Source organism: Anoplopoma fimbria, chromosome 21, assembly GCF_027596085.1.
Source record: "Anoplopoma fimbria isolate UVic2021 breed Golden Eagle Sablefish chromosome 21, Afim_UVic_2022, whole genome shotgun sequence".
NCBI lineage: Eukaryota > Metazoa > Chordata > Actinopteri > Perciformes > Anoplopomatidae > Anoplopoma > Anoplopoma fimbria.
Window position 1 is genome coordinate 16,123,845 of NC_072469.1, and position 24,997 is coordinate 16,148,841.

Sequence of the window (24,997 nt, forward strand, 5' to 3'; positions counted from 1 at the left end):
TCATCACGTTTTCATTTGTCATTGATACAAATGTTGTAAGTGAGTCAAAACCTGGTAAATAAAAAAAAAATCTGAAAATGAATATATACGAATAAAAAACCCCACACAATCAGGTATATCATTCCTTTATTATTTAAAAAAAAGGAGAGACAGAGAGTCTTTCTCAGGAGAACGCGCCCAATGTCCAAAGGTTCCTGCGTTCCTGCTCCAAAGAAACACAGTCCAGCTATTCAAGCAGGCCTCTATATAAACCGCAGGGATTTACAACCAAGCAAACGCAGTAAACTGTCTTCTGCCTCTGTATAGCAGTGTGTGCATCTCTGTCTCTGGAAGGTAAAGTCAATGCTGAGCAGTCTACTAAATGCATACAATTGGCCTTTTATCAAGTCTGCTCTCTTTCAGTGAAGTACCAATATTTAATATGTTTTATTAAATTTGCAGGTCGGTCGAATAGACTCAACTTCAATAAAATAATTAAACCAGGAGTAATAAAGAGATTTTGTGTTCACAATAATAAAAAAAAAAAATCTAAATTGTCTTTAGCTGCCCATGTTATTTTAGGATATCGCATGGTATGATTTGATGATAAATAAGTTATTAAGATGTTTCTAAATCAAATTCCTCATATATTCTGTGAATGGCTTTAAATAAATAAGACTTTGTTGACACGCAGCATGTTGCTGTAAACTCCCATCGAGGGAATTTATTTTGAAAGGCATAACCGGAGGTTTCTTGACACTTTTAAAACTTCAGACACCTGTTGTTGAGAGAGGACGAGCTCTCCAACACACACACACACACGCACACGCACACGCACACGCACACACACACACACACACACACACACACACACACACACACACACACACACACACACACACACACACACAGTCACCGCCTACATCACATGGAGAGAGGAGGCGGCTGAGCTGGAGGAGCTGAGCCGGACAGAGAGGGGTTTTGGGGAGACTGCTGGGACAGACAGGGATAACAACGCAGTGGTTGTGGAATAATTTGTCTTTTTCCCGGCTGAAATGGTTCAGGATCCGACTGCAGGTGTGTAATTCTGTCCGATACCTTTTTTGTAACATTTGTTTGTGTTGCTCCAAAAACGAGTTGGTTGTTGATGAGCCAACACTTGAGCAGAGAGGAGATGTTGGGTCTGCTTCTTCACGGAGGATAACGTGACTTTTTACTGCGAAATCCACCGGAGCTCCGTTCAAACGCGGCAGACTAAAGTAACTTCAGTGAGGGGAAATAAAAAAAAAAAAAAAAACTTTTCTTTACTACTAACACAACACTTGGGCATAACTTCAATACAAGGCAAATGTATTCCTACCACAACACCCACAGTATGAGAGTGTTCTTTGAGTCACGTTAACGTTACATGCAGATGATGTTAACTTCACACTGGTGGCAAAAAGTGGATATTTAATGAATAAGAGTGTTTCTTGGTAGAATGTATGAACGCCGAATTACCAAGCCGACCGACAGGTTTAATGGGGTTTAAGCATCGTCGTGTTGTACTCAACAATAAGAAAGAAAACATCACATTTCCGTTTTTTTAACCAGCAGTGTGGTGTTCTCTATTTAACCTTACCTGTGCACCATTTAACTCCTTTAATCTACAATTAGTTTTTTTCTTTTAGATCTATAGACACATTGAATTTGCCAAATAATGTTTGGCTTGTATCTTAAATATAATCGAATTATTTAATATTGTTTTTGTCAAACAAGGCCACATAGGCTGTAGATTAGTACAGTATGCATGCTTCAAATGTATTTCCTAATTTAATGTATTATGTATTTATAAGTCACACATAGGCCTAGTGTACCTGCTGTAGGATAACTCCACTTTCTGAGGTAAATCACAGTTAAAGACTATGTTTTGGGTTGTAATTGGTATCATTATTGTATTATGGTCAAGAATGCTGAGACTTGTTTAGCAATACACACCTACTTGACTGTATTACCTCACACATTGTTCAAAACAGTACACTGCTTGTGAAGTATCCCAGGCAGACAGCAACACTGTTCAGGAACTGTCAAGCTTCACACCTCATTTTCTTCTCAGTGACCCATTCAACCTCCCTGCAGATTTGTTATTGCTCCAAGGGAAATAAAGGAAACCCACATGTTGGATATTGTCAACGGTGTTCTGAACACCAGGAAAACCATTTACAGAAGAAGTGAAGCAAGGTGACGAGCAGTCCGGCTGTGCTTGTGTCTGTGAGGATGTCTGTCAGTAACGCGTCACACCTGATTTGGTCGAGTGATGTCATGCTATACCAAATGTTTTTGTCTCTCTCTGGCAGACGCCTTCATCCCTGTTGAGGTGCAGTGCTGGGTCTGAGAACGGAGCTGTTCTGCTGGATAACAGTCACCAGGCCTGAGGGCCCCTGGACCAACAAGACATGCTGGCTGCCATGCTGCGCCAGAGTTCTGGTGGAGGATCAGGAGGAGGCGGCGGCAGCAGCAGTGGCGGAGGCAATGGAGGTGGAACCAAACTCTCTTTAGGCATATCCCGACTCTCCAGCTCCAGCTTGGGTTCGGCAGGGCCCCGGGCCTCCAGGGGCGGCACAGTGAGCTCGGACAGCCCAGATGTCTCCGTTTCTGACCCAATCTATATCATGCAGCTGGTCAGCGATGTGCGCAAGTTCGCTGATGTGCTTCTACAACTAAAAGAAGTTTTCAGCTCCGAAGGTATGTTTGGGAAGAACTAATACTAACAATGAGAAGAATGTGGCAAAATACGCACTGCTTTCTGTCATATTCTTATTCTTATTCTTATTCTTATTGCCATTTCTGCTGATGATAAAAAGTGGTCAACATAACAAGCTCTTCTAACTGATCCAATCAGTTCTATTCACACTAATAGATTAAAATGCTAACCACTGACTTTTGATTATATACATTTGGTAGTACTTCAGCGTATAACATGCCCTTAATTCTTGTTTCCCTGTTGCTTGTGGTGACATGAAAACATCAGTGTGGTTAAACCCTGCCTTCTCTGCTTTTGTAATTATGTTTTTGGTCTCATAAATAAGATTTGTACGTCTCTTACAATCTGAACTTTTGGCAGTGTAGAGGGGTAAACAAGGGGTAATAGTGTAAGCACAACCAAAGGGATTTCTAACGGGACACTGCTGTCAGTCAGCTCTTGTGTACACACTGTTGCTTTCACCACAATGTACACAGTCTCAGGTCTATCTACCTGGATTGTACCGCTGCGGCCTTGGCTGCACGGTCAGTCACCTAGCCTTATCTCACTTTTTATTGTCGTTCTTGCCCTCTGTTTTTTCTATCCGCACTGTAAAATATACAAACGTTTCTGAGTCTCTTAAAAAAGCTATTATTGTAGGACTTGATAAATTACTAAACAGTAAGAATTTTCAATATTCTGGTGAGTTTCTCAGGTCAATTTAGGCGGATCAGTCTGAGTAAATTACCCTGAAAAGACATTGTTTTACACTGTGTAAAAAAAAAAAGATCCATAGACTGTCTTTTAAATGTTCTACATGGACATTTTAAAACAGCAGCAACATTCCAGCAGGAACTTTTAACCCAAACTTTTTAGACAGAACAAAACCCCCACTATGGCAGTGAATTATAGGCTTCACTTCATCAGTGATGAAATCATCTCCAAACCATAGTGAAGTTTAGAGACTTACTCCTGTCTGTGCGGCTTTGTATATTTGTGGGGGTGGTTATCGCATTCCTGACTTTGTATGTTCAGTGTTGGCTTTTGGATCAGACCCAGATCTGTTAATCCCCAGACCTGGGTAAGGCAGGTCTAAATAAGATGAGGTGAAGATACATTTGGTGCTGGTGGTACATTTTTATTCCCCTTTTTACCACCGTGCCATGAACCCCAAGCCCTGAAAGAAGGAATTCCAGGCTTTGTTTTTTTTTTTGTCTGGAGAGGTCAGTGAAGGTGCTTGACCCGGCTGGACACTTCAGCATTACAGAGAATAGGACTTGCAGCAGGCATCTTGTCAGCACGCCAAGGATCAAAGCAGCAAGTCATCATGTGCAAGAGATCGACGTCTGCAGCTTTACGGAACAGAAGAAGGCTTGATTTAAGCAAGAAACATACCCTGAGCTTTCACAGCTCCATATTTTCTGTTTCTGATTTAGACAAGATTAAACCAACCACAGATACAGTTGTGACTTTGGTCTGTCGCAGATTAAAGATGATCAACACCACAGCACGCACGCACAGGTTCTTGTTATGTACCGAGGCTGCGTAGCTGTCATACTAGACATTTTGCCCTCCGCTGCTTGTCTTTAAGAAACCGGTTTATCATCTTCTTCCTCTCCAAATGACAATTGCATAGAGCTTTGAAACATCGTGCCTTAAAAATAAACTCACGGCAAACACAATTTAGCAACTGTCAGCTGCACACAATTTACAGGTCCAGTAGGCTCAAGCTCAATTATGCAAATGTTGTCGCTGAGATGCCTACACAAGATTGTAAAGCAGAGTATTCCCATTAGGGGGCTTATTTTGGCTAAATACAGGAAAGGGCAGATTTGGGGAAATAGGCTGATTACGTTGTAGAAAACAAACCCGTCTGCTATTGAGCAAAGTAGCAAAGAGACCATTGTGTCTCCAAGTAATTTCAAACTGCAGGGGGAAAGAAAAGTTAAGTTGAGAAGAATGTTTGACAAATCAGGGATTGTGACATTGTGACACACTTGATCCCAAGCAGACCTCATTTTACGATCTGTGGATTAAAAGTAAAGCAAGTTTGTGCCTGTTGTCAATAACCACATTCAAAGTGTCACTGAGTAGGGTTGGCCCTCTCAGGCGTTAGCGGAGCTTTCTAACAGATTGTTGGGAGTCACTGAGTTGTGCTGTGATTAGATGTGATTTAAATCCCCCTCTAATTTATGGCCGTATTGTCTCTGCAGTGCTTCACAATAGCTCAAACCTCTCATTACCCTGGCCATTCACCAAACCCGGCTTCTTTTTTTTTTTTTTTTTTTTTTTTAACACGCAGGGCCAATAGTCAAGAGCAATATTCAGCTTAGGGCCTTGTACCCCTTGCAACAGTGCCTGCATTCACGGTCAACGATGTGAGTCTGACGTCCATTGTCCCAGGCGTCTGCTGCAGGCTAGCATGCTGCTGCTACCTGGCAGCTTTTGCAGAAATGATACTTTCCCAAGTCAAGAATAGCTGTGGCCTGTGGGATTGGTCCCTGAGGGAGGGGGGGGGGCTGTTCTTCAGCCAGTCATGTTTATTTTTCCAGCAATGAACATCAACCTTAAATGGCAATTAGAATGCTGTTGCTGCTCATTTGTGGTTGGAGGCAATGACGCATGACTGGATATATATATATATATATTTTTTTTTATAGTGCCTGAGAAGAAATTGTTTATGCGCTTCCAATGTTGTCGGGGGTCAGCATCGCCAGCATGTGACAGATATTTACAATCTTTCTCAAGGTTGTGACTTTGTCCAGCGGCCACTTGTGAAGGACGTTTCAGTAATTGGAGGGGATTATTATTTTGAAGATTGGTCTTAACTGGGGTCACGGAGGACGTTTGGAGACCAGACTAGCCGTGGAGGTGGTCCCTGTGTGGCCTTTGTGATTGTCGGTGAGTGACTGCTCTGAAGCCCCCCATCATAAGATTATCCTACCAAACATCTGGCCCTAGCATTTCCTCGTTCAACATCGTCGATTTTAGGACTGAGGTTGCATTGTTGTGTCTGTGTGACGGGGACAGGTGTGTCATCAGTCTCTCATGCTGTGACGCTGCCAAGCAGAATCTTGGCTACCTTTGTGCGTCTGCTGCTTAGGAATGAAAACAGCACGAATAAACAAATCAGTCGGTGAAGTTGAGGAGAACAGGGTGTTACAGGAAATAGTCTGTCTGTTTTATGATTACAGGATATTGATATCAAGTTGAAACAGGTCAGATGTATGAGAATCTTCTCAACTTTTTTCAATTTGATAACTTAATGCTATTCCCTTTTTCTCTCTCTGTTGTACTTCTCTTATGATAATTATTTTGCTTGGATACATTGTCACCTCTATGAGTAGCATCATCCCAGGGATATCTTAAAATGAAGTCAAATCTGCATACTCAGCCACAGTTGTTTCATCTCACAGCACCTTCTACCTCCCTCGTCCCACATACACTGCATACCTACAGCACAAACATCCATGTGTTGCTTGGAGAACTCGCTGACAGTGTAACATTTATTGTGTTGTAAATTCGCGTTTTCAGTCCTCCATTATTTGTATAAATCCAAGTCTATTTTCAACACGTGAATGTTGGACTACCCGACTGGTTGTTGCTGATTGCGTTCTCTCAGGCTCCATCAACACTAATAAGTTTTTGTTTAAAACCGGGCTGTTAAACAGAAAAAATGATCTCCGTCCACATAGGCGTTTCAGTATTGTTTTCGAAATGATTTCCGTCCATACTACCATGCCACAAAAACGAATATCACATACTTTTTAATAATAAAAGGTCATGCTTGATACTTGAGATCGTCTTCTAACATCTTCCTCTATTACTTTTTTTTTCAAACTTAATTATAACGCTGCAGGACTCTCTCTCTCTCTCTCTCTCTCTCTCTCTCTCTCTCTCTCTCTCACACACACATACAATTTACTTTGAAAATGAACATATTATACTAGATTATGGTTCAATAAATTTTGTTCCACACACATATCTCACTTGTCGTACTGGAAACCATTTCTGCTTTTGTTCCTTTACAGTTTCTTTATGAACTTCATAATAGTTCTGCAAAACAAAATAAACATTAATAAGAAAAGGAAAGTCCTTCGTTTTGTGTCCATCCCCCTCCTCAAAGCTTCAAAACGTGACCTGGACAGGCCGCTCGCTAAACGCTCCAATAACAGCTGCTTCCTCCACATACGGCAGTTGTAGAATAATAAAATGCAGAATTTAACTGCACAACAGCTTCTAGTATAGACAACAAGGTCAGCAGCCTATAATCCGTTAAAGTTGAATTAACCACTTGTAGTTCATCAATAATTAAGGCTGTTGTTGTCAGTTTTCTTCCGGAAAAGGGTCCTGTGATAGGGGCGGGACGAATCAGGGAAGGACCCGTTGTGACTGCTAAGACCCAATCAATTAGTAAACACGAGTGTCTACGTATTAAAACTTATGCAGTTACGCCTGTCAACACTACGAGGTAACCCTGGAGTTTTCAAACTAACCCGGCTTCGGAAGCGTTTCTAAACTCTTTCGTTTTTGGAACTCTCAAACTCCGGAGTAGTCTGGACGCTCAGTGTAAACGTTGCAAAAGATAAGCGTTTTCAAATCGAAACGTAGTACTGTGGCTGTAACCTCAGTGCCAAGAGGCAATCCTGAATGTTAAACTCTTAAATATTGTGCAATCCCAGTAGGCATTCTCTCTAGGAAGGATGGCTGTGGAATAAGCATTCATGAAAGCAAGGCTCCATCACAGCTCCATCATCATTAGTCACAGTTTTAATTTGTCAGTGTTAATGTATGTCTCGTAATTGCATCAGCTGTGTGTTTTGCTTCGAGTCATAAAGCACTGACTCATAAGTGTCCTCAGTAAATCATTATGGCTTTTTGAATGGAGGGTTCTGGGTTTTAATGATTACCAGGTTCCGACTTTAAATGGTCTGCAGGTGTCGTGTAATGTTTTTCGCTGTAACGCACCTGACCACTCGTTGAGCCACAATTATATGGCAGAGAGCCAGAAATGTTTCTTTTTCTTAATCTTCAGATCAATGGCAGTAAAGAAAATGGTACAATGGTTGCATTGATGTTAAACTTGACTTTACTTGCATTTTTGGCTTCATTGTTGTGCCTTTTGTTTGGGCTTCATGTGCTGTGGGCAATAAGCGCTTTTCCTCTTTTTGGAAGCCTGTTGAGTATTCTGCAGAGATGCTAAAGCTTTGTGGGAAAGTGATTCTGGTCTGGGTCCTCAGAGAAAATGCTTAAATGCTATTTTAGCGATTTGTATCCTAAATCACCCCTTGTGAAATACCAGCCTAAAATTAGCCCTACATGGGCTTTTCACTATCCATTCCAGGCCTTCTTAATGGCTGTAACTGTGCTCTGTTTAGACAGTATGTCCCACTGGGTCTGGGATCCACTGTAAAGCATTGCAAACTCCTTCTTGCCTCTAAAAAGTTCCTTTTATGGTTCTTTTACTGCCCCCATATTTAATGCCTCTGTAAATTATCTCAAGCACAAGACAACTAGCCTTCCTTACTTTAAAGTCTTCTCTTGAAGATCAAGTTGCATTGGTTTTTTGGAGGTCTTGATTTAATCATACTCTGTGCACTTATCTTGCTTACTAAGCCGCCTAACAGGATTTATTACATTACCTTAATTGATTTGGGGCGGTCTATTTTCAAAAGCACAGCTATTGTCTTAACATTAGTTGGTGCAGTGCTAGGGTTAGATCTTTGGATTGCTGCCGCCAGGGATTAAAGTGCAGAGTATTGTGACATATGGCAGGTTCATTAATCCCGTCTGACTCAGGAAAGAAACCATGAAATCATAAACTGTAGCTGGAAATCTTTCTTTTAAGCAATGCACAATACATGCAATTATGCCAGCTGCATACAGGTGGCTAAACCATGTTGACTTGTCAAGTTTAATAGCCTGACTGCACTCCATGATTTGTTCGTTGTTTTCAAGTTGTAACCCAAGTGAGCTACCTCTCTGTGTCTCTCTCCTTCCTTCCCTCTGGTAAGATTTACAGTTATGGGCACTGTTTTTTGCCTGGGCAGCTTTGTTCCAGGAGGCTGTCGATGTCTGCTACACACTAAGATAAAGCTTCAGGATTCCCACACTACAAATGAGAAGACAAGGATTGTGGGCTCTGATGAGGGGCTGTGCTTTTGAAAACTCAGTACTGGAGGATTTTGTGATGTAATAGGGATATTAAGAAGCGTTCTCAGTATTTGGTATGGCAGATTTAACCAGCACCCATTTGGTTGTGTGATCAGAAGACCTCCCCTCATCCTCCTTGGATTAGGGCTTTGAAACGAAGATGGCAAGTTTATCCTCTGAATAAGCTTAAATAGCCCTTGAATCTGTAGCCTCTATCCCTGCATTGGATTTAAGTCCTCTAGGATTAGACAAGGCAGCATTCATTTGACATCCTGTGATGCAAATTATACAGTCATTTGATTTAGAAACATCCACTGGTAGGGATGCAAGGCTTATGACGTGTCTTTAATTGCCTTTTGGCCATGTTTGTGATTTTTGATTACTCCTTTATCATTAAGAGCTCAAAAAACACAAATTTTATCTTGTATGCCAACTGACCATCACAGATTGAATATATATGGATTTTGTAGAAGATGGACATTTTTCTGGATATAAAGTAAAGGACACTTAACATACATTGCGATTTAAAAAAAGCCTGACCCATTCTTGGATCAGCAAAAGTGATGTAGATCAAAAATCCCTATATCATGAAGGAAAAACACTGGCTGCCTTCATCTCCTTAAGTCTATGTGTTTTGTTATGTAAGAGCATATCCCTGTGTGTGTGGAGGTAAGTCCACTGCCTATTCACTATCGCTGTGTGTTTGGTGAGTCAGCTTTGCAAAGGAGAATTTGTACAGAGTCGTCCACCATAGTGAACTGGTTAGATGGCGTAGGTGACCGTTGCTTTTTTCAGTTTCAACATGTCACTTAGGTACGTAATGGGTTTTATCATACTCTTTTCATATGGAAAAACCACTATGCCAAACAGCACAGGCACCAGCCTAACTGTGTTTACACACAACATAAAACAGGCATCCCAACCTCCATATTCACTAACGTTGGAGTGAGATTTTTGTCAATAGTTTGTAATCTGTTGTGTGGCAAGGGGCTATCCTGAGCATAATTGGCCTTGTTTTTCTGCCAGAGCCAACCTTAAGGTGTGCTTGCATTCTCCCGGGTCAGCCCCATGCTGGGTACAGCTCATAACTGGTTAAAGACCAATGGAGTTGAGAGAGAGGAGGATAACCAGCCGCCATTTTTGTCCACAACATTCTGTAAGTTAAGGAACCCAGTAGCTGTGCTCAGTAAAAGGAACAGAGTCCCTGTTTGATGTGGAGGTAGAGAGACTGAGCGTGAAGCATAGCCAGGACCAATCGGAGTGTGTCCTGTCCTGTGAGACTCAAATTAGGCCCCATTGGGGTGTAGAAAGGGCAGGGGAGGGAACGTAAACCTATTGGGGTGTGATTAAACTTGCTAAAGAATACAGCACACAAACAGCAGTACCCTTATCTCTCTCTTGAATCTGCTTCTCCAGACTGATTATTGCTTCCTAGGACGAACGGTGTCTTTTCATCTTACCAATTGTAAGTACGGAATTCAGGAGCTCAATCTGCATATTTCATAACTAGCAATGAATGGAGTAAGGGGCTCACATATGCAGGAGGCCCCTTGGCTTTAGAAGTTTAGTCCCTTTGACAGAACTAGCAGGTGTGGATCAGCAGTGCCTCCTCAACCCTGAATACCTTCACCCCCATGTAAGGCCGTTGTCTGCTCAAGCTGTTAATTGTAACCATGGTAAGAAACAAAACAGTACCTTGTGCACTAGTTGTTCTTGAATTCTTGATGTTCTTCTTTATCTTTCAGTTGAACCTATTCTTAAAATGCTCTGTATATATGCCACAATTCTTATAAACATTTCACTAATTTAAATGCCTTGACAGTTATGAGATTACATTTTCTAGTGCAAGCTTTCAATCACACAAAGCCAATTCTCTCAGGATTAGGATGCAAGTAAAGCTAAACAGTGTCCTCTTGTTCTCAATGCTGTGATTGTCCCCCCCAACCTCAGCCCCCTCACCTCCCAGTTCTGCCCCTTGACAGGTGTACTAAAGGGGGCCACCTTTGTACTTGTTGGACAGCACTCCCACCCATCTGGCCTGCTGATGTTCCTTTCCCTACATTGCACAGCTTGGGGAGCAACTGTGCCTGACCAGTTTGGCTGCCAGCTCGAGGTTGCGATGTGGGGGATTTGCTGTTTCTCTTAAAGAAAGCAGAGTTGGAATGCCAAACTTCAGAGCTTCGCATCAACAGTAGGCGGCGGCAATGGTGATGGTGGTGATGTGGGGGGATATCCAGAGAGAGAGGTCTTTCCTCACTGTGACAGACAGCTCCAAAGAGAAATGAAAGAGTGGGGAAAACAAATTCTTCACTCCACACTGGGTATCTCATTTATATGCGAAACAACTAAATAGAGAAATATCCAAGGGTAAACATGTCAGTTCTTGGAACATTTGAACTGGAAACCCTTGGATTTAAGGATGATTGTCAATTTGTTATTGGATCTTTATTTTCTGGATTTTGCCATGTGTCGTTATATCTTGTGTTCCTCTCTAGTAATCAAACTTCATATCCATTTACTTTTGGTCCTCTGAGCTAACAGCTAACAAGCATCACAAAGGCAGAAGCCTGCAGAGTGGGAACATAAAAGCCCCCCAACTAGGTGGAAGGTGCTATGTGTCTAGCCTAGGGCTCTTTTTTAAACACCAGCTCTTTGTGCATGCAGTCAAGGGAAAAAGAGCTTCAAAGGTGAAGCAACAGGGAATGCTTCGGCATGAGCATAGAAGTCTGGGAACAAAGTTCTCCTGCCTTTTACCAGCTGCATGTAATCTGCTTATCCGTAGAGTGGACCGCCGGTGGTCTGTCGACAGAGGTGGACCAGGGCCACTGACCACAGGAAGTATGTTTGAGGAGGAGGATATCAAGGGATGTATGGGCCACCCATCGCAGTGACCCTGCCCGAGTGTTAAAGGTTAAGTGGACCCATTTTGCGAGACCCCCTTATAGTCAGGAAAATAGGTCATATTTGGATTGAAACAAAAAGGAATTTTAAGCAACGCATATTAATACCTTATGCAAGATGCGGCCCTGGTGAGTTGGTTATAGGAAAGAATGTGGCATTTCACCCTAGCCCATTAAGGATGAATCCATTTTAACAAAGCAAAGGTTATTGAGTCACTGGTGATTGATTATTAGACCCACATTTGGTTGCTTGTCTTTTGAAGAAGGGGGCAAGTCTCAAAGGAGCCCCTTGAAACCTAGCCATACCATAGCTTTTGATGAATGCACAATTTCTTTGAAACAACTAGCTCTAGTTGGTTATTTAGGGGTGAGTAGCTGGAATGTCCAGCTGTGGTCTGACTCAATAGGACACATTGAGAGGTTTTGATTGACATTGGTCATGGCTAGCCTGTCCAATATCCTATTTAGCCCCCTCTGCCATGAGCCGCTTCCATTTGATCAGACCTCTGCAGACCCAGTTGTGACATGTTTAGTGATTTCACACTTGCTTTGTGAAAATAAGCACCCCTCCATCCCCTCAAATGTTTTGAAGCATAGATAATACATTGCTCCCATGATTTGCAATGCATGACTGAGCATAGCTAGGGCCAGAGCGAAAGGAATGTTGCCAAGTCATATTGTGTCAGGCCCTAGTTGAAGTTTTGTTCATCAAAGACTCGAGTCATTGATGCTAAGTGTCCAAACTGAGGTGTTTCCTCATGGTGGACTTCAAGAAAAAGTATCGGCATCTTTTTGGGCATTGACAGCCTTGCGCAACAAAAAAAATGTTTTCCTTTACGTTAGTCTACACTTTGTGCCAATAGTTAAGTGTTACAAGCTTGGGTCTTATATACATTGTTTTTGCCGAAATACCAACCAAACACATCCATTAAACAAACCAACAGTCTGAAGAAAAAAAACTGTGCATATGTAACTGTAAAACACAGCTGAGCATAGCTTCACTTTGGTAAGGAGAGTATATACGTACATACAAGTGGGGCCTGATATAACATTTGACTTGCACTACTTTTGAGTATTGCGTGTATTGCAAGTCAGAATTTACACCGTTGGGTGATCCAACTTGGTTGTACTGTGTGTTAAAATTGGACCAGTGCGGCAACCATACAGGTAAATATTGGACCTGCAGAAAGCCTTGTACTTGGGTGGGGTACCAAAGATATCATTTCACATTAACACTCTAGTGGACTGTAGGTCAGGGGGTGTAGGGGTACCTCATAAAGAGAATAATACAGAGCTAGAGCATTGTACTATGGCTCCAGGTTTTAATGCTCACCAACATCGGCTCCGCACATACTGCATAAACTAAATCAACTATCGTGAGTCTATGGCCTTATCTTTGTATATGTGTAGCTCCATAACATTTATGTGTCGGAGAGTCCATGCTTCAGAATGTTTTGGTATTGAGGTGTCATCTCGCTTGTGAGTGATCTGACAACGTTTTCATTATGGATCCCCCTCCACCCCTCGCTCCTGCAACTCCCGTCCCCGCTCCCAAACAAGAGACCGGAATGTTGGGTTTCCATGACGCTAATGAAGTAAAAACCTGGCAATGTGTTACTGGCAGCCTCAGAGGAGCTCCTGATCCGCGGCCTCCTTCTCATCAGGTCTGATCCCTCTGTAGCCTTCATTCACCAGGGCTTATTATGCCCAGGAATGTCTCTCACTCGCTCCTTCTCTCATAACCCCCACTACAGCAGGGATGTGGGGTGCAGGGGTAAATTTGGGACAAATCCCAAGGGAGCGTACTACCCAAGATAACCCCCCCCCCCCATACCACCCAAAACTCCTCCCCTATCACTCCTACCGCTAACCATCACACATGGACAAAGATCCACACACACAAACACACACACTCCTATCCCTCTTTCCCGTGAAAATTGAAAAGCTGCCGTTGTGATTTATTGTTCCATAAATGCTTCATGTGGCAGGCCCATGAGGCGACCAGCCCACTGTTTGCTAGTGGCCCCAGGGACAATAGTGAGTTTTCGGCACTTAAAAAAGTCCTCATGCAAAACTCAGTGGTCTTCCCTGGGGAAAACAGACCGATCTTCCTAGCAGCTTGTTTGTGTTCCAGTTTTCAGACGGCTGATGTTTGCCAATTGAAACATCATCTGTCATTGCAACTTTTACCACAAAGTTTCCCTTTCCAAACTTTATTTTTCCAGTCTTTAACATAGCAATACTACTGCTGAAGAATATTGCGCTAGTCAGCTGTTCCTTTAACCTCGCCTCCGTGGTGGGAACGAGTCTTCTTCTCTTTGTGTTTCGTGCAGAATGGCAGTTGAAGGGTTAAATAATCAGTCTCTGTACATTACCCTGTGTCCTGCTGGGCTGGTGGACGCAACCATAATGTCTTGCTAATTAGCCTTCATTTAGGATGGTCCAATAGGCCACACAACCGCCATTGAAGACTGGAGCCCATGGAGCTTTGCAAAGGAAGACCCTCTGTCTCGTGGGCATTCATGGTTTAGGCTTGTCCTTAATAAACCTCTAGCTTGCCCAGGCTTGATGCCTCCAGGACTCGGGATTCAGTTACTCGGTCGATGAATGGGGTGTATAGCCTGTGTATGGATGATTTAGGCCATTGTGTGTTTTTGTCATTGAAAGGATAATGTCCATAAATGGGATCTAAACTGACCAGGACCAATTAAGGGCTTATGGGTTGAAGCAGCTCATTGTAAACTTTGACCCTTATCAAATTATTGTGGGTCCAGGTCTCTGTTTAAGGCTGTGGGAGATAAAGTCTTTGGGAAGACTCGTTCTGTTAACAGTGAAGGATTAACAATGCAAAAACAGTAAGTTAAAGGAAAAATATATTAAAGATATTTTTAACATTTTATAAAATACGAGGGAATTGGTTTTGTTGTTTATTGTTTTAAAAAGTATTTTCTGCATTAAACAACAAAAAATCAGCTTGATGTGTGTTTTATGTAATTGCATACTTCCTGTTTAGTTTTTTAATTTAAAATTGATAAGACTTTGTTTAATTTGAGCCAGCGTAAATTTCGGAAAAAACACCATTCAAAAGGTTTGTTTTGGGAACTGAATACAGGAGTACATGTCATACCACTACAAAGTCACTTAGCAAAGTCTTTCTCCTTTACTGGAGATAGTAATTGGAAAATGTCCGAATCTGTACATAGTAATCCAAGCGACCAATGAAGAGAATGACCTTCTCTGTGCGCCCATGTGCATTGATTGAATAGAAGTTTTGAGTCCCAGTTTGATGTGTGGTTGTGCCAGAAGCACACCGCTGGCCCTTTTCCTGCCTCGTGGGGAGTTGGGCAGCTGAAACAAAAGCATGAGAGGCTTTCATCATCAAAAACCACTAGGTCCTTGGCACTGGAAGTAGCTGTGCATGTCATCTGATGAAGATGGATGAAGATGGTCGCTATGGTGAAGGATAGGACTCTCCAGCTCCTGAAGCTTTTGGCAAGCTAGAGGCAACAGGGCATGTTGGCATGGGGTAGTTCATGTGGTAGTGGAACAGTCTGGGATTTGTGCTTGTCTTATGTAATCATTTTGGTGTGTCCTGGGATTTTAGTTTGCCGAGTTGGTGTCTATGTGTGCTGATCTTTTGCAAGTGCTTGATATTCACTTGGAATTACATTGTGGCCACCTTGCAGTATTGTTTCTCAGAGTTATTGCACCTCGCCCAATCACTCCAGCTCTTTGGATTTATGTTAAGTGGCCCATTGTTGATTTGCAGGGTGTGCTGATTGAATGCATTGAAGTTGTCAGTAAAGCAGCAGCATGTATGGCCATTTGGCACATTATCAATCACAGTCTCATTCATTGAGAGAAAAAAAAGGCTGCCTGCCGTAGTGCTATAAGAAAGTTGAAACATGTATACAGAAAACACACAAGTATGCTCCTCTTTAGCTTTTTGTTGACAGTTTGGGGGGGATTTTGGCCCGCACATTTTCTTTGCTTCATACTGGTTCGTTTGGTTATTGTTGTGACCTGTCGGTCAAATTTGAACTTGTCACCTGCTGGTCAGTTGGTGGTCAGTTGGCTGGATTTCCGGGCCAGGACTCAGCTAGCATTGTCATGGTGGCCACACAGACCGAGCATTATTAGCCCCACTGGCGGCACTATTTGTCCCACTCCTAAAAAGAGGGCTAATGAATAAAAGACTAAATGAGGGACAGCTAAAGTCTTTCTGATCCCCCTACCATGAAGGGGTAATCCAGGGGTGATCGTCAGCACAAAATGTGGCTTTGACTGCCTGTATCCATTCTTTGTGTTTGTGTTTGTGTGTGTGTGTGTGTGTGTCTGTGTGTCTGTGTGTGTGTATTTTTTGTACCTTACTTTTTTCTGTTTACTAGAAAGTTAAAAAGAGATCTGACTAAGGATGAACTCAAATAGATATAACGATGGAAATCACATTTAAAGCATGTTTTGAAAACAACCTGCCAATCAACCTACTATGTATTAAGTGTGATTACAGCTAAGACAGGAACACATTTGAGTAAAAATGCCTATAATGTCTATGTGTGTGTTTTTGTGTGTGTCTCCAGTTCCCTCTTGTATCAGTCATCTTTGGTATAGCCAGCCAATGCTAGCTGTGTAATACACCTGTCACACTACCTTGCAGTACTCAGTATTTTTCTAATAAGTAATATAATAAACTAAAAAAACACCTTACTCGTAGTTCATATACTCATTTCCATTTCCTCATTCATGACCTTATTCCTCAAAAATGTTAAGAGCCCATTATCAAGGTCAACTGATAGCAAAGTTATTTTTTTGTATACGGTGGTGACTCACTGTTAGTAAAGTCCCATCTAGTCCTCACAACCACATACCTGAGATGTTTCCTTTGGATAACTAACTAACCAGCTGCTAATTGCAGACAGAGCACAGTAGGTCATGTTTAGTTTTGCTCTTTGCTGTCGGGCTAGCACCATTTCAGTTCTTTGTGTAGGTTTGCTGAGTTGTGTGCAATCCCTCTGCCTTCTCTACTATTTGTCTATGCAACTACACCATAAAGCAATCTGTCATGGCTGCCACGGTCACTCTTTCAACTCACAATGCTGGAATGTCATGTTGTAATCCTTTTCCCCAATGAGGTTGCACCATTCATGTAAAGCAGGGACAGTTCTAAATAGCTGGGTTCTAGGTCCAGTCTGCTCAGATTTTTAAAGCACATGAGTTATTGTTAAGCCTCAGTGTTGAAATAAAGTATAAGTCCCATTATTTTTCCGACTGAAGACACAATTCATTGCATGAAATAGTACATTGAAAGGCTTCTATGCCGCTTTTTCTGTAGCATAACAAACCAGGCCAATTGCACAATGACTTGTAGCCGAGAAACACTAGACAACACTGATCTCTTATCATCTCATGAGTCAAAGGTTAGCCAGGCTAATGGATAGTGATACAGTAGCTGTCAATGAGATTTCAGTGCTTGATAAACAGTGCCACTGCCAGATGATGTTTTTACTGTCTTCACCAATTCAATCATGTTTAATGGTTAATTGACAGCCACACAAACATTAACTGTTACAATAAAAGTGTCTTTCTGACTTTCCAGAGCACCAGGACTGCCTCCATCACGCGGCGCACGAGCGTCTCGGGGAGCTGCTGCGAGTCCTGAAGGCCATAATCAGCAAACACCAGAGCCTCAATTCGGTGGACATCCTCAGTACAGCTGGCACAGTAATCGCCACGGTCAAAGGTGAGCTATGAAGACCAGATCTCCCTTAAAAAACACACATATAACTCACAGCTTTCCTGTAAAACATACCAGCTACTCCTCCACTCTTTCTTCGGTCTGTTTTCTGTCACTGCTTATCTAATCCCCCCTTCTCTCATGGCAGTTTTCTCTCCTGGACATTCACTATTACCATGTCCTCTCTCTCACACCATCTTTCCAAGTCTTAAAAAGAACTTCCCAGGGAATGTTTCTTACAGCTTCAAAGCAATGCAGCCCCTCAGAAATCACTCAAGGGCTTAGAATGCAGTAGCATGCGTTTCAAACCCATACAGAGAGTAAGAAAATAATATTTGGGAGTCAGATACCCGACTCAAGAGACAGGGAGAAGCGGGTGTCCTTTGTGCTTTGTCTGCCAGTCCAGAGGGAACTACAGCGAGGAATCCTATTCAGTCTCTCATTCTCTGAGATTATGATCTGGCGTGCAGGTCAATTCTTAACTTGGCCGCCACACAAGAATTCCCTGAGTGTACCTCGTCTCAATTTGCATTGCAAAGAGGGGCATAAAGGGGCCACATAGCATTTTGAAGAGCTTTCATTTAATAAGGAATGGTGACATGTTGAAGTGAACAAAGCCTGAAGAGGCTCTGTGTATAACTGAAGCTCACCTTCGTTGAAATATTTGGAATTAACTCAAATACATATAATGATGTTAATCACATTTAAAGACTGATTTGAAAACAACCTGCCAAGCAACCTACTGTTTATTAAGTGTGTTTACAGCTAGGACTGGAACACATTTGAATCAAATTACTAGTTAAATATTATATAAAATATTTTTGTCCATACACATGGGTGTGTGCAGGCATTCGTGCCATAAACAATTATCATGTGCATGCGAGTCTCATCTCTCATGCAGTAACTTGACTATTCCGTGCCATTCAAACATGTTTATGCACAAATCTTAGAATTGACAGCTTAATAGCCGTTCTGTGAAGGCTTTTGATTTAGGCTCTTTGATATTGAATTAATTTTACATTTTTAAGATATTCTTCAAACTTTACTTAGCAACTGGTTTAGGGACACAGGTTTTATAACAGAACATGTGCTTATGATACATAGTAAACAATGATAACTGGTTCAGTATTTACAGTAGCTGTAATGCTGTAGTCTTTTCATAACTCTGTGCAGTGAAGCATGCCATGACGTCTGTACTGCCACTAGGTGGCCAGAACTGCTCACTTCTTGACCCTCACACAGCGACAAGGTGACATCAGCTGTACACACCAATATTTTTCACAGCCAAATCTCAAAGCTGCAGATGTTACACAACCTTATGATGTACGATGATATGGTTCTATCCATGGAGGTGTGTCATGTGATCAGCATGTTGTGTTAAATTCTGACGGGATTTTAATGTAAAAGTTTTTTTTTTTTAAATATAAGAGAATCCTGTGAATTTTTCTAGTGGAGTATGTATTGCATTTCTACTTTATCACACACCAAGGTGCACCTCAACACAAGAGGAAGTTTTATCACATCCTCCATCCCGTGACATTTCATATCCAGTCCCATGCCCAAGTTGTTACACCTTCACATTATACATTGAAGGAGAAGTTCCTCCTGGACCTGAATTCTTTGTAGGACTTTGAAGCTGACGAGCGTTTCAGGAGTGTTGTGCTTTTCCACTGAAACAATACCATTTTTTCCTGATGATGTAACTTCCACGTTTGGACCACTGGTTGGGGCCTGTGCATTGTATTCCAGCAAGCCTCAGGATGTCCTGTTGGGGGTAGGGGTCGGACAGAAGAGGAGGAGATGTAACAGCACAAGAGAGTTGTGTGCTTTGAACGGTGGTGGAAACAGTAGCTGGACTGGGGCCCCATGGACACTGGACCTTTTGGGATCCTTTCTGCACCCTTCCGACATCATCTTAACACTTCCTGTGCCTCTGAGTGAAGAATTTTGACATTGGATTTATTTCTGTCAAGTGCTCCTTTTGATGGATAGAGGAACAGCAAACTATTGGATCCCCTAAAGAAAAACAGCTAGTTTGGTGGCGTGTTTAAAGTGTTGAGACAGAAAATCGGTGCTGTTGTGATCAAGACGTCTTGTTTCTGTTAAATAGGAGATATGCTGAAGAAAGTTTTGAGGTGGGTAATCGGTAGTTTTGCCATTTCTAGCACAGTATACAACTCTTTCCAAAAGACCTGGATTTGATGCGTTAAAGCTGGTGAGGAATAATCTTAGTGTTTGATAGGGGTTGGTAGGCAGGTGCACTTTAACTTTCAAGGACTCGGCTAAAAAGTGAGGATTTTAAGCGTGTATGCTGTTGGGAGCAGTCCTCCTTAAAGATTTGGGAAACTATTCAAGATAAGTTGGAGGTGGACTTATAGCCAGCTTGAGGTTCCCAAACTGATTCCTTTTTTCTGCCTCTGTTACAAAGACAAGATTCACAACATACTTTCCCAACAAGTCTAAGCTAAGCTTACCGACGACAGCAGGTTTTCTATTTAAAATGTGTACTCTGTGGGTCTTTGAACTCTAGAAATCTCCATTGTTCTAATGGAAAGGAAAGGCTGAGGAAATCATGGAGGCAGCGGAGTGGTCAGTGACATCACTGATTTATTGCTTGGTGTTTGGGCGCATTTTCTGAGCATCTCTCTCCCAGTTTATTTTCTCTCTGCTCAGTTAGGACAGGAAGTTTATTGTGAAGACTGATTACAGCCGTATATACACAGTGGTGTTTTTCCCTCTTTCTGTCCTCAGTCATCACTGTGTTTAGACTTACAGCAGGAAACTACTGCCTTTCCCGATTACAGCCAAATATATGCACTTGCAGTCTTTTCTAATCTTTTCTGATTTAAGGTACAAAGTTGTTTTTGGATGTCTCTGAGGGACTTTCACTTTTAAAATGTCAGCACATTTGAGATATGAAAATCTTAGCATGATTTGAAGCGAAGAGATTTCAATTGACTCCACATTTGACGTCATGCACAGGATGATGATTCATGAACCATGAGATTCATACCTGCAACACAGCTTTATCAGTGGTACCAATGCAAGATGTCTTAAGAATGTATGGTTCAAGTTTGCCACCTGCTCAACTCTACTTATTCACTATTTGTCAGGGGTGAATTTTAAGGAGGTGAACGAGGAGAACAAACAGAAGCTTTTCGGAGAGATCTACGCTGCTATTGACACATTGGCGTTCACCTTTGGCAATGTGTAAGTATAATGTCATTACTTGGATTGCAATTCCAATGGCTTATTTTCACTTCTGTAAGCTTTCTTACTCAATCAAACTGCAGACAAGTTGTACTTTTATTCTTAATCAAGGGCAAGTTTTCCAAATGTATTTGTTCCTTCTCTATTCTGGGATTGCATAATTAATCTAGGTAAATTTGTATTCATATAGTGCATTGTAAACAATCAAGAGCAAGGCAGTAAACAGGTTACATAAAAGCACAATTAATTAATACACAATAGTCACAAAAAACAATAGAGATATAGAGAATATTGAAAGTAAAACTGAGCCTTAATATGGCAAAGCGAAAAGGAGATCCACAACAAGATAATGAATGAACTTAATATATTTCTGTGTAGATACCAGGCTAAGGAATATGTAACAGGGTTTTTCATTTCAGAATAAGTGGCACGTCGCCGATTTTATACATTGCACTTGCCAACCTTGTCATTTCAGATTTGGCTTAAAACTTTACATTTTGCATTACAAGTCTTGCATTACAAACTGGAATAGTTTGAATAAAAAGTTTTAGGTCTAAAGAAAGACGATATTTGAATTGCATTATGGGAACTGTAGGATCCCATGTTTTTGGGACTTGTGTATACTAGAGACTAAGACTCTGCCACATCTATTTAGACCGTTTTTTACCTCTGTTATGTGAGTCCAACTACTTTATCGTAGCCCAATGGAGTCCATCTTTAAAATAAAACATAAACTGATTTCTGGAAGTGTTTTCATTGATCAATGTCATACTCTCTCAACTTATGTTATTGATTTGTCTCTGTTTTTCTTCAGAGTGTCTGACTTCCTTATGGGAGATGTAGAGAATGGATCGGTGTTGGGGCTCCCCCTAACTAAGAGAAGCAGGGTAAGAAAAGTACAATATCTATGTTGTGTGGTTTTGTCACCCCTGAACAAACTGTTTAATAATTCAGCACAAGTGACGTATCAAATCGGCACGAACCACCATCCAGAACTCTAGCTGGCATCACAAATCAAAGGCTGCTAATAGTATATTCATATTGGCTTCATACTTAAAACCACATTTATTGTTTGTTCAATCACTGTCCTATGAACGCCAGGATGTGGCCTACTGCCCCTGAAATGTCAAGCCAAAGATATGAAAAATTACCTGGCAGAGTTAAAAGTTTAGGGGTTAAGTGAGCGCTTGCTGGTTGACGCATGTTCCCGAAATTGTCCAGTTGCAAATGATGAATTGAGGCTCTGTATTGTTGTTTTCCTGCTGTAGGTTTCATAACAGCTCTAAGGAGGAAGTCATGGTTCTGATAAGAGTTGTTTAAAGTATGTTAGCAGAGCGTACCGTGCTTTGAAAAGGAAATTCACCCTACCCATTGTTGATAGATTTTTTTCATCCGTCTGTTTTTCAGTCTTTTGAGAACCTCTCTGCGGAATCTGGAGGATCCGGTCCCGAGAAAGATGATCCGCCAGGTAAGACGGATCTCTACAACACACAGATCCTGTACTCTGTCGCTGCTATGCGAAAGTGTTGTGGGGGGGTGGGGGGTGTAAACTTGGCAAACGAAAAATTGTTGGAAAAAATAAATCTGTCTTAAGCTGATCTACTGTTTCTGCTGTATCATTCTGTGTTCTTTGCGCTGTTTCACTGCCACTGGAGTGTTGTGGGGTTATCTGGGGTAAGAGCACAATTGGCTCTCAAGTCTTGATTACCAGCCACCTCAATTACTTATAAACACATCCAGCAGGCAGCATCCTGTCAGCATTACTTATCATCAGATGGTATTAGCTCATATCACGCTCACCCAAGGTCAGAATATGCTTCTCTCGCCATTCATCCGTAACAGCACCACTCACTGTTACGGATGCAGCAGTGGTGATAGCCGTGTTACATCGATGTTGGTTGCCGGCGGTAATGTTAAGCCCAGATTTTTAAAACTTCACTCGCGGTGGTTTTCACAGGGCCGTCACAACCGGTTCGGGCAGAAGAGGTGGACAGGACGCTGCAGCAGCAGGACAGCGGGGTGGAATCGGCGCTGCTCTACGCCAAGTCCTGGTCCAAGTACACCAAAGAGCTGCTGGCGTGGGTGGAGAAGCGTCTCAGCATGGGTGAGTTGGGGCACAGCATTTCTGACATGTAAGGGAGGCAGCAGCGAAGTAGCAGCTATGACACTGACGTACAAAAGTCAGCTGTCATGTGTTAGTGTCAAGGACCATGTACTTAACTTTAGTACTTCCTTCTTTAAGTCTGGGTAGTCACGTCAGGGAATCTTTATGAGATGTTTTCATGGGCAGGTCATGCAAAACATCTCAAACACTACAGTAAAAGTAATTAGTAGTTTCTAATTGTTGTGACTAATTAAAAAAATGAAACAATAATTTTTGTTTCAAGTTCAGTCACCTCATTAAAAATCTCAAAATTGCAGCATTGCTCCTGGCAGCAACAGTTGGCTGAAAAAGTTTTAAAGGGATGGTTCAGATATTTTCAAGTGGGGTTGCATGAGATGCATATCCATAATCACTGTATTAATTACAGTAGATGATTCACTAAAGTCACAAAATAACAAAAACAAACTAACCCATCAAGGCAGCGGTAGACTAGCATCTTCCATGTCCTCTGATGTAAAATTACTGTTTTTGTACCACCTTTGTCTGGCGGCTTAGAGGAGAGCATAGATAGCGACTGTTCCCAAGGTAAAGGAGTGAACATTATTAAAATATGAATTTGCTGCTCATCCTTTCTGCTTCTCCAAAATGGGGGCATGCCGACCGCCATCCAACATAGGCAATACACTGACGCTGGATAAATACCTCATACAACCCCACTTCAAAAAATCAAAACTATCCCCTTTAAACTAGCCAGAGCCACAAATGTGGGGATTAATTAGGGCCAACTTCCTGAGAATTTTTTCAATCACCTGAGCTGGACTTAAAAGTGTTATCCAGGCTCAAGGTTGAGTGTGCAGTGTGAAGGCTTTTGTTCGGCTATTCGGTTAATAAATGGTCTCAGTCTAATACTTAGTCACTTGGCCAGTCAACACAATGACACAAAGCACTCAGTCAAGCCATACAGGACATTTGTTATCAGGCAAACATACATGCTGTTTGTTTAAGACATCAACTTTGGTTAATGGTTTATGTACTGATTAATTATATCATTTTTTATCATGACTCAAGGACATTGTGTGCTTTAATCAGCAAATGATTTTCAGTTAGTTGTTTTTAAGGAAGCTCCACTAGTTGATACAATAAAGGTATTTTAGCACAATGCAAATATTTGCACACACATAAATGACCATTTGTAGGCTAGTAGAGAGCACTGCATATGTTGAGAAATTCAATTAAACTTTAGTGTGATCTATTTGCAGATATTGAGTGTGCAAAGAGTTACGCAAAAATGGCAGAATCTGCCAAGACGCTTGCAAGTCAACAGGTAAATTGATGATCAACTTACACTAACATCACAATTTTGCTGCCGCCTTTTAGCTGTAAGGGATTGACATTACAACGTTCTCCTTCTCATTTAAGGAATTCATGCCTTTCCGTGAGATCTACATGGCTGCCTTCAAAAACGACATTGAATACAGCCAGCTGGTACTTCACACCGCAGCAGTACTCCAAAGCAACAAATTCATGCAGGTAATCCAACAAAGCAAACGCTGCATTTCTGAACTGGGACTTGTTGGGGTTGTATAATGGAAACAAGAGGACCGACTGACTGTGTGTGGTTTGGTGGGGGTTATGCGTTTCTTTCCAGCCTCTCGTGGCCAGAAAGAATGAGCTGGACAAACTACGAAAAGAGGTCAAGGAGCAGTGGCAGAGAGAGCAGAAGAAAATGGTGAGTCTACTGCCATAAAGGCTGCATTCTGTAGAGGGCCACACACAAATACTCACAGAATTTTAAATGTTTCCCTGACCTGGGGGCTCTGTCCAAGGACGGACGCTCTTGAAATGCCTGAACCTAACACGTGCATGCATATTTTTTTTCAAGTAGTCATTCAATCTGCCAGACAATCATTCTATTCCGCCAATGACAGAATAAGCATCATTAACTAAGCTAATAACAGTATTAAACATTTAATTAGTTAAGTACCACTAGTTAAGCGCCCATACTTGTCATTAGAAAATTAAAAACAATCATTGAACTATTATAGTGTACTGCATCTAATACTGTATACATTTCACTGGTTCTGGTTAACATTAACCAGAATATTTATAATGGTTGTTAAGTAATTATTGCAGATTATTATTAACTTAAAAAATATAAACTTAAGACATATTTTTTGTTAGCTTTGCATAGCATT

At 41.6% G+C, this 24,997-nt stretch overlaps 1 protein-coding gene across 3 annotated transcripts in view; it reads left to right on the forward strand.

The window, feature by feature from the left end:
- Positions 1-888: 888 nt before the first annotated feature.
- arhgap29a (Rho GTPase activating protein 29a) overlaps positions 889-24,997 on the forward strand; it is a 35,105-nt gene continuing 10,996 nt past the window's right edge. For 2 of the 3 annotated variants that reach the window (XM_054622837.1, XM_054622838.1), the window contains exons 1-10: positions 889-1,056; positions 2,316-2,703; positions 17,351-17,494; positions 20,602-20,698; positions 21,513-21,585; positions 22,106-22,166; positions 22,656-22,802; positions 24,062-24,126; positions 24,222-24,332; positions 24,451-24,531. In XM_054622837.1, coding sequence (XP_054478812.1) covers positions 2,415-2,703; positions 17,351-17,494; positions 20,602-20,698; positions 21,513-21,585; positions 22,106-22,166; positions 22,656-22,802; positions 24,062-24,126; positions 24,222-24,332; positions 24,451-24,531 — 1,068 coding nt within the window. In that variant the 5' untranslated portion in view covers positions 889-1,056; positions 2,316-2,414. Of the gene's footprint in view, positions 1,057-2,315; positions 2,704-17,350; positions 17,495-19,389; positions 19,624-20,601; positions 20,699-21,512; positions 21,586-22,105; positions 22,167-22,655; positions 22,803-24,061; positions 24,127-24,221; positions 24,333-24,450; positions 24,532-24,997 lie in introns of those variants that run through there. The other variant, XM_054622839.1, reaches the window with a different exon arrangement.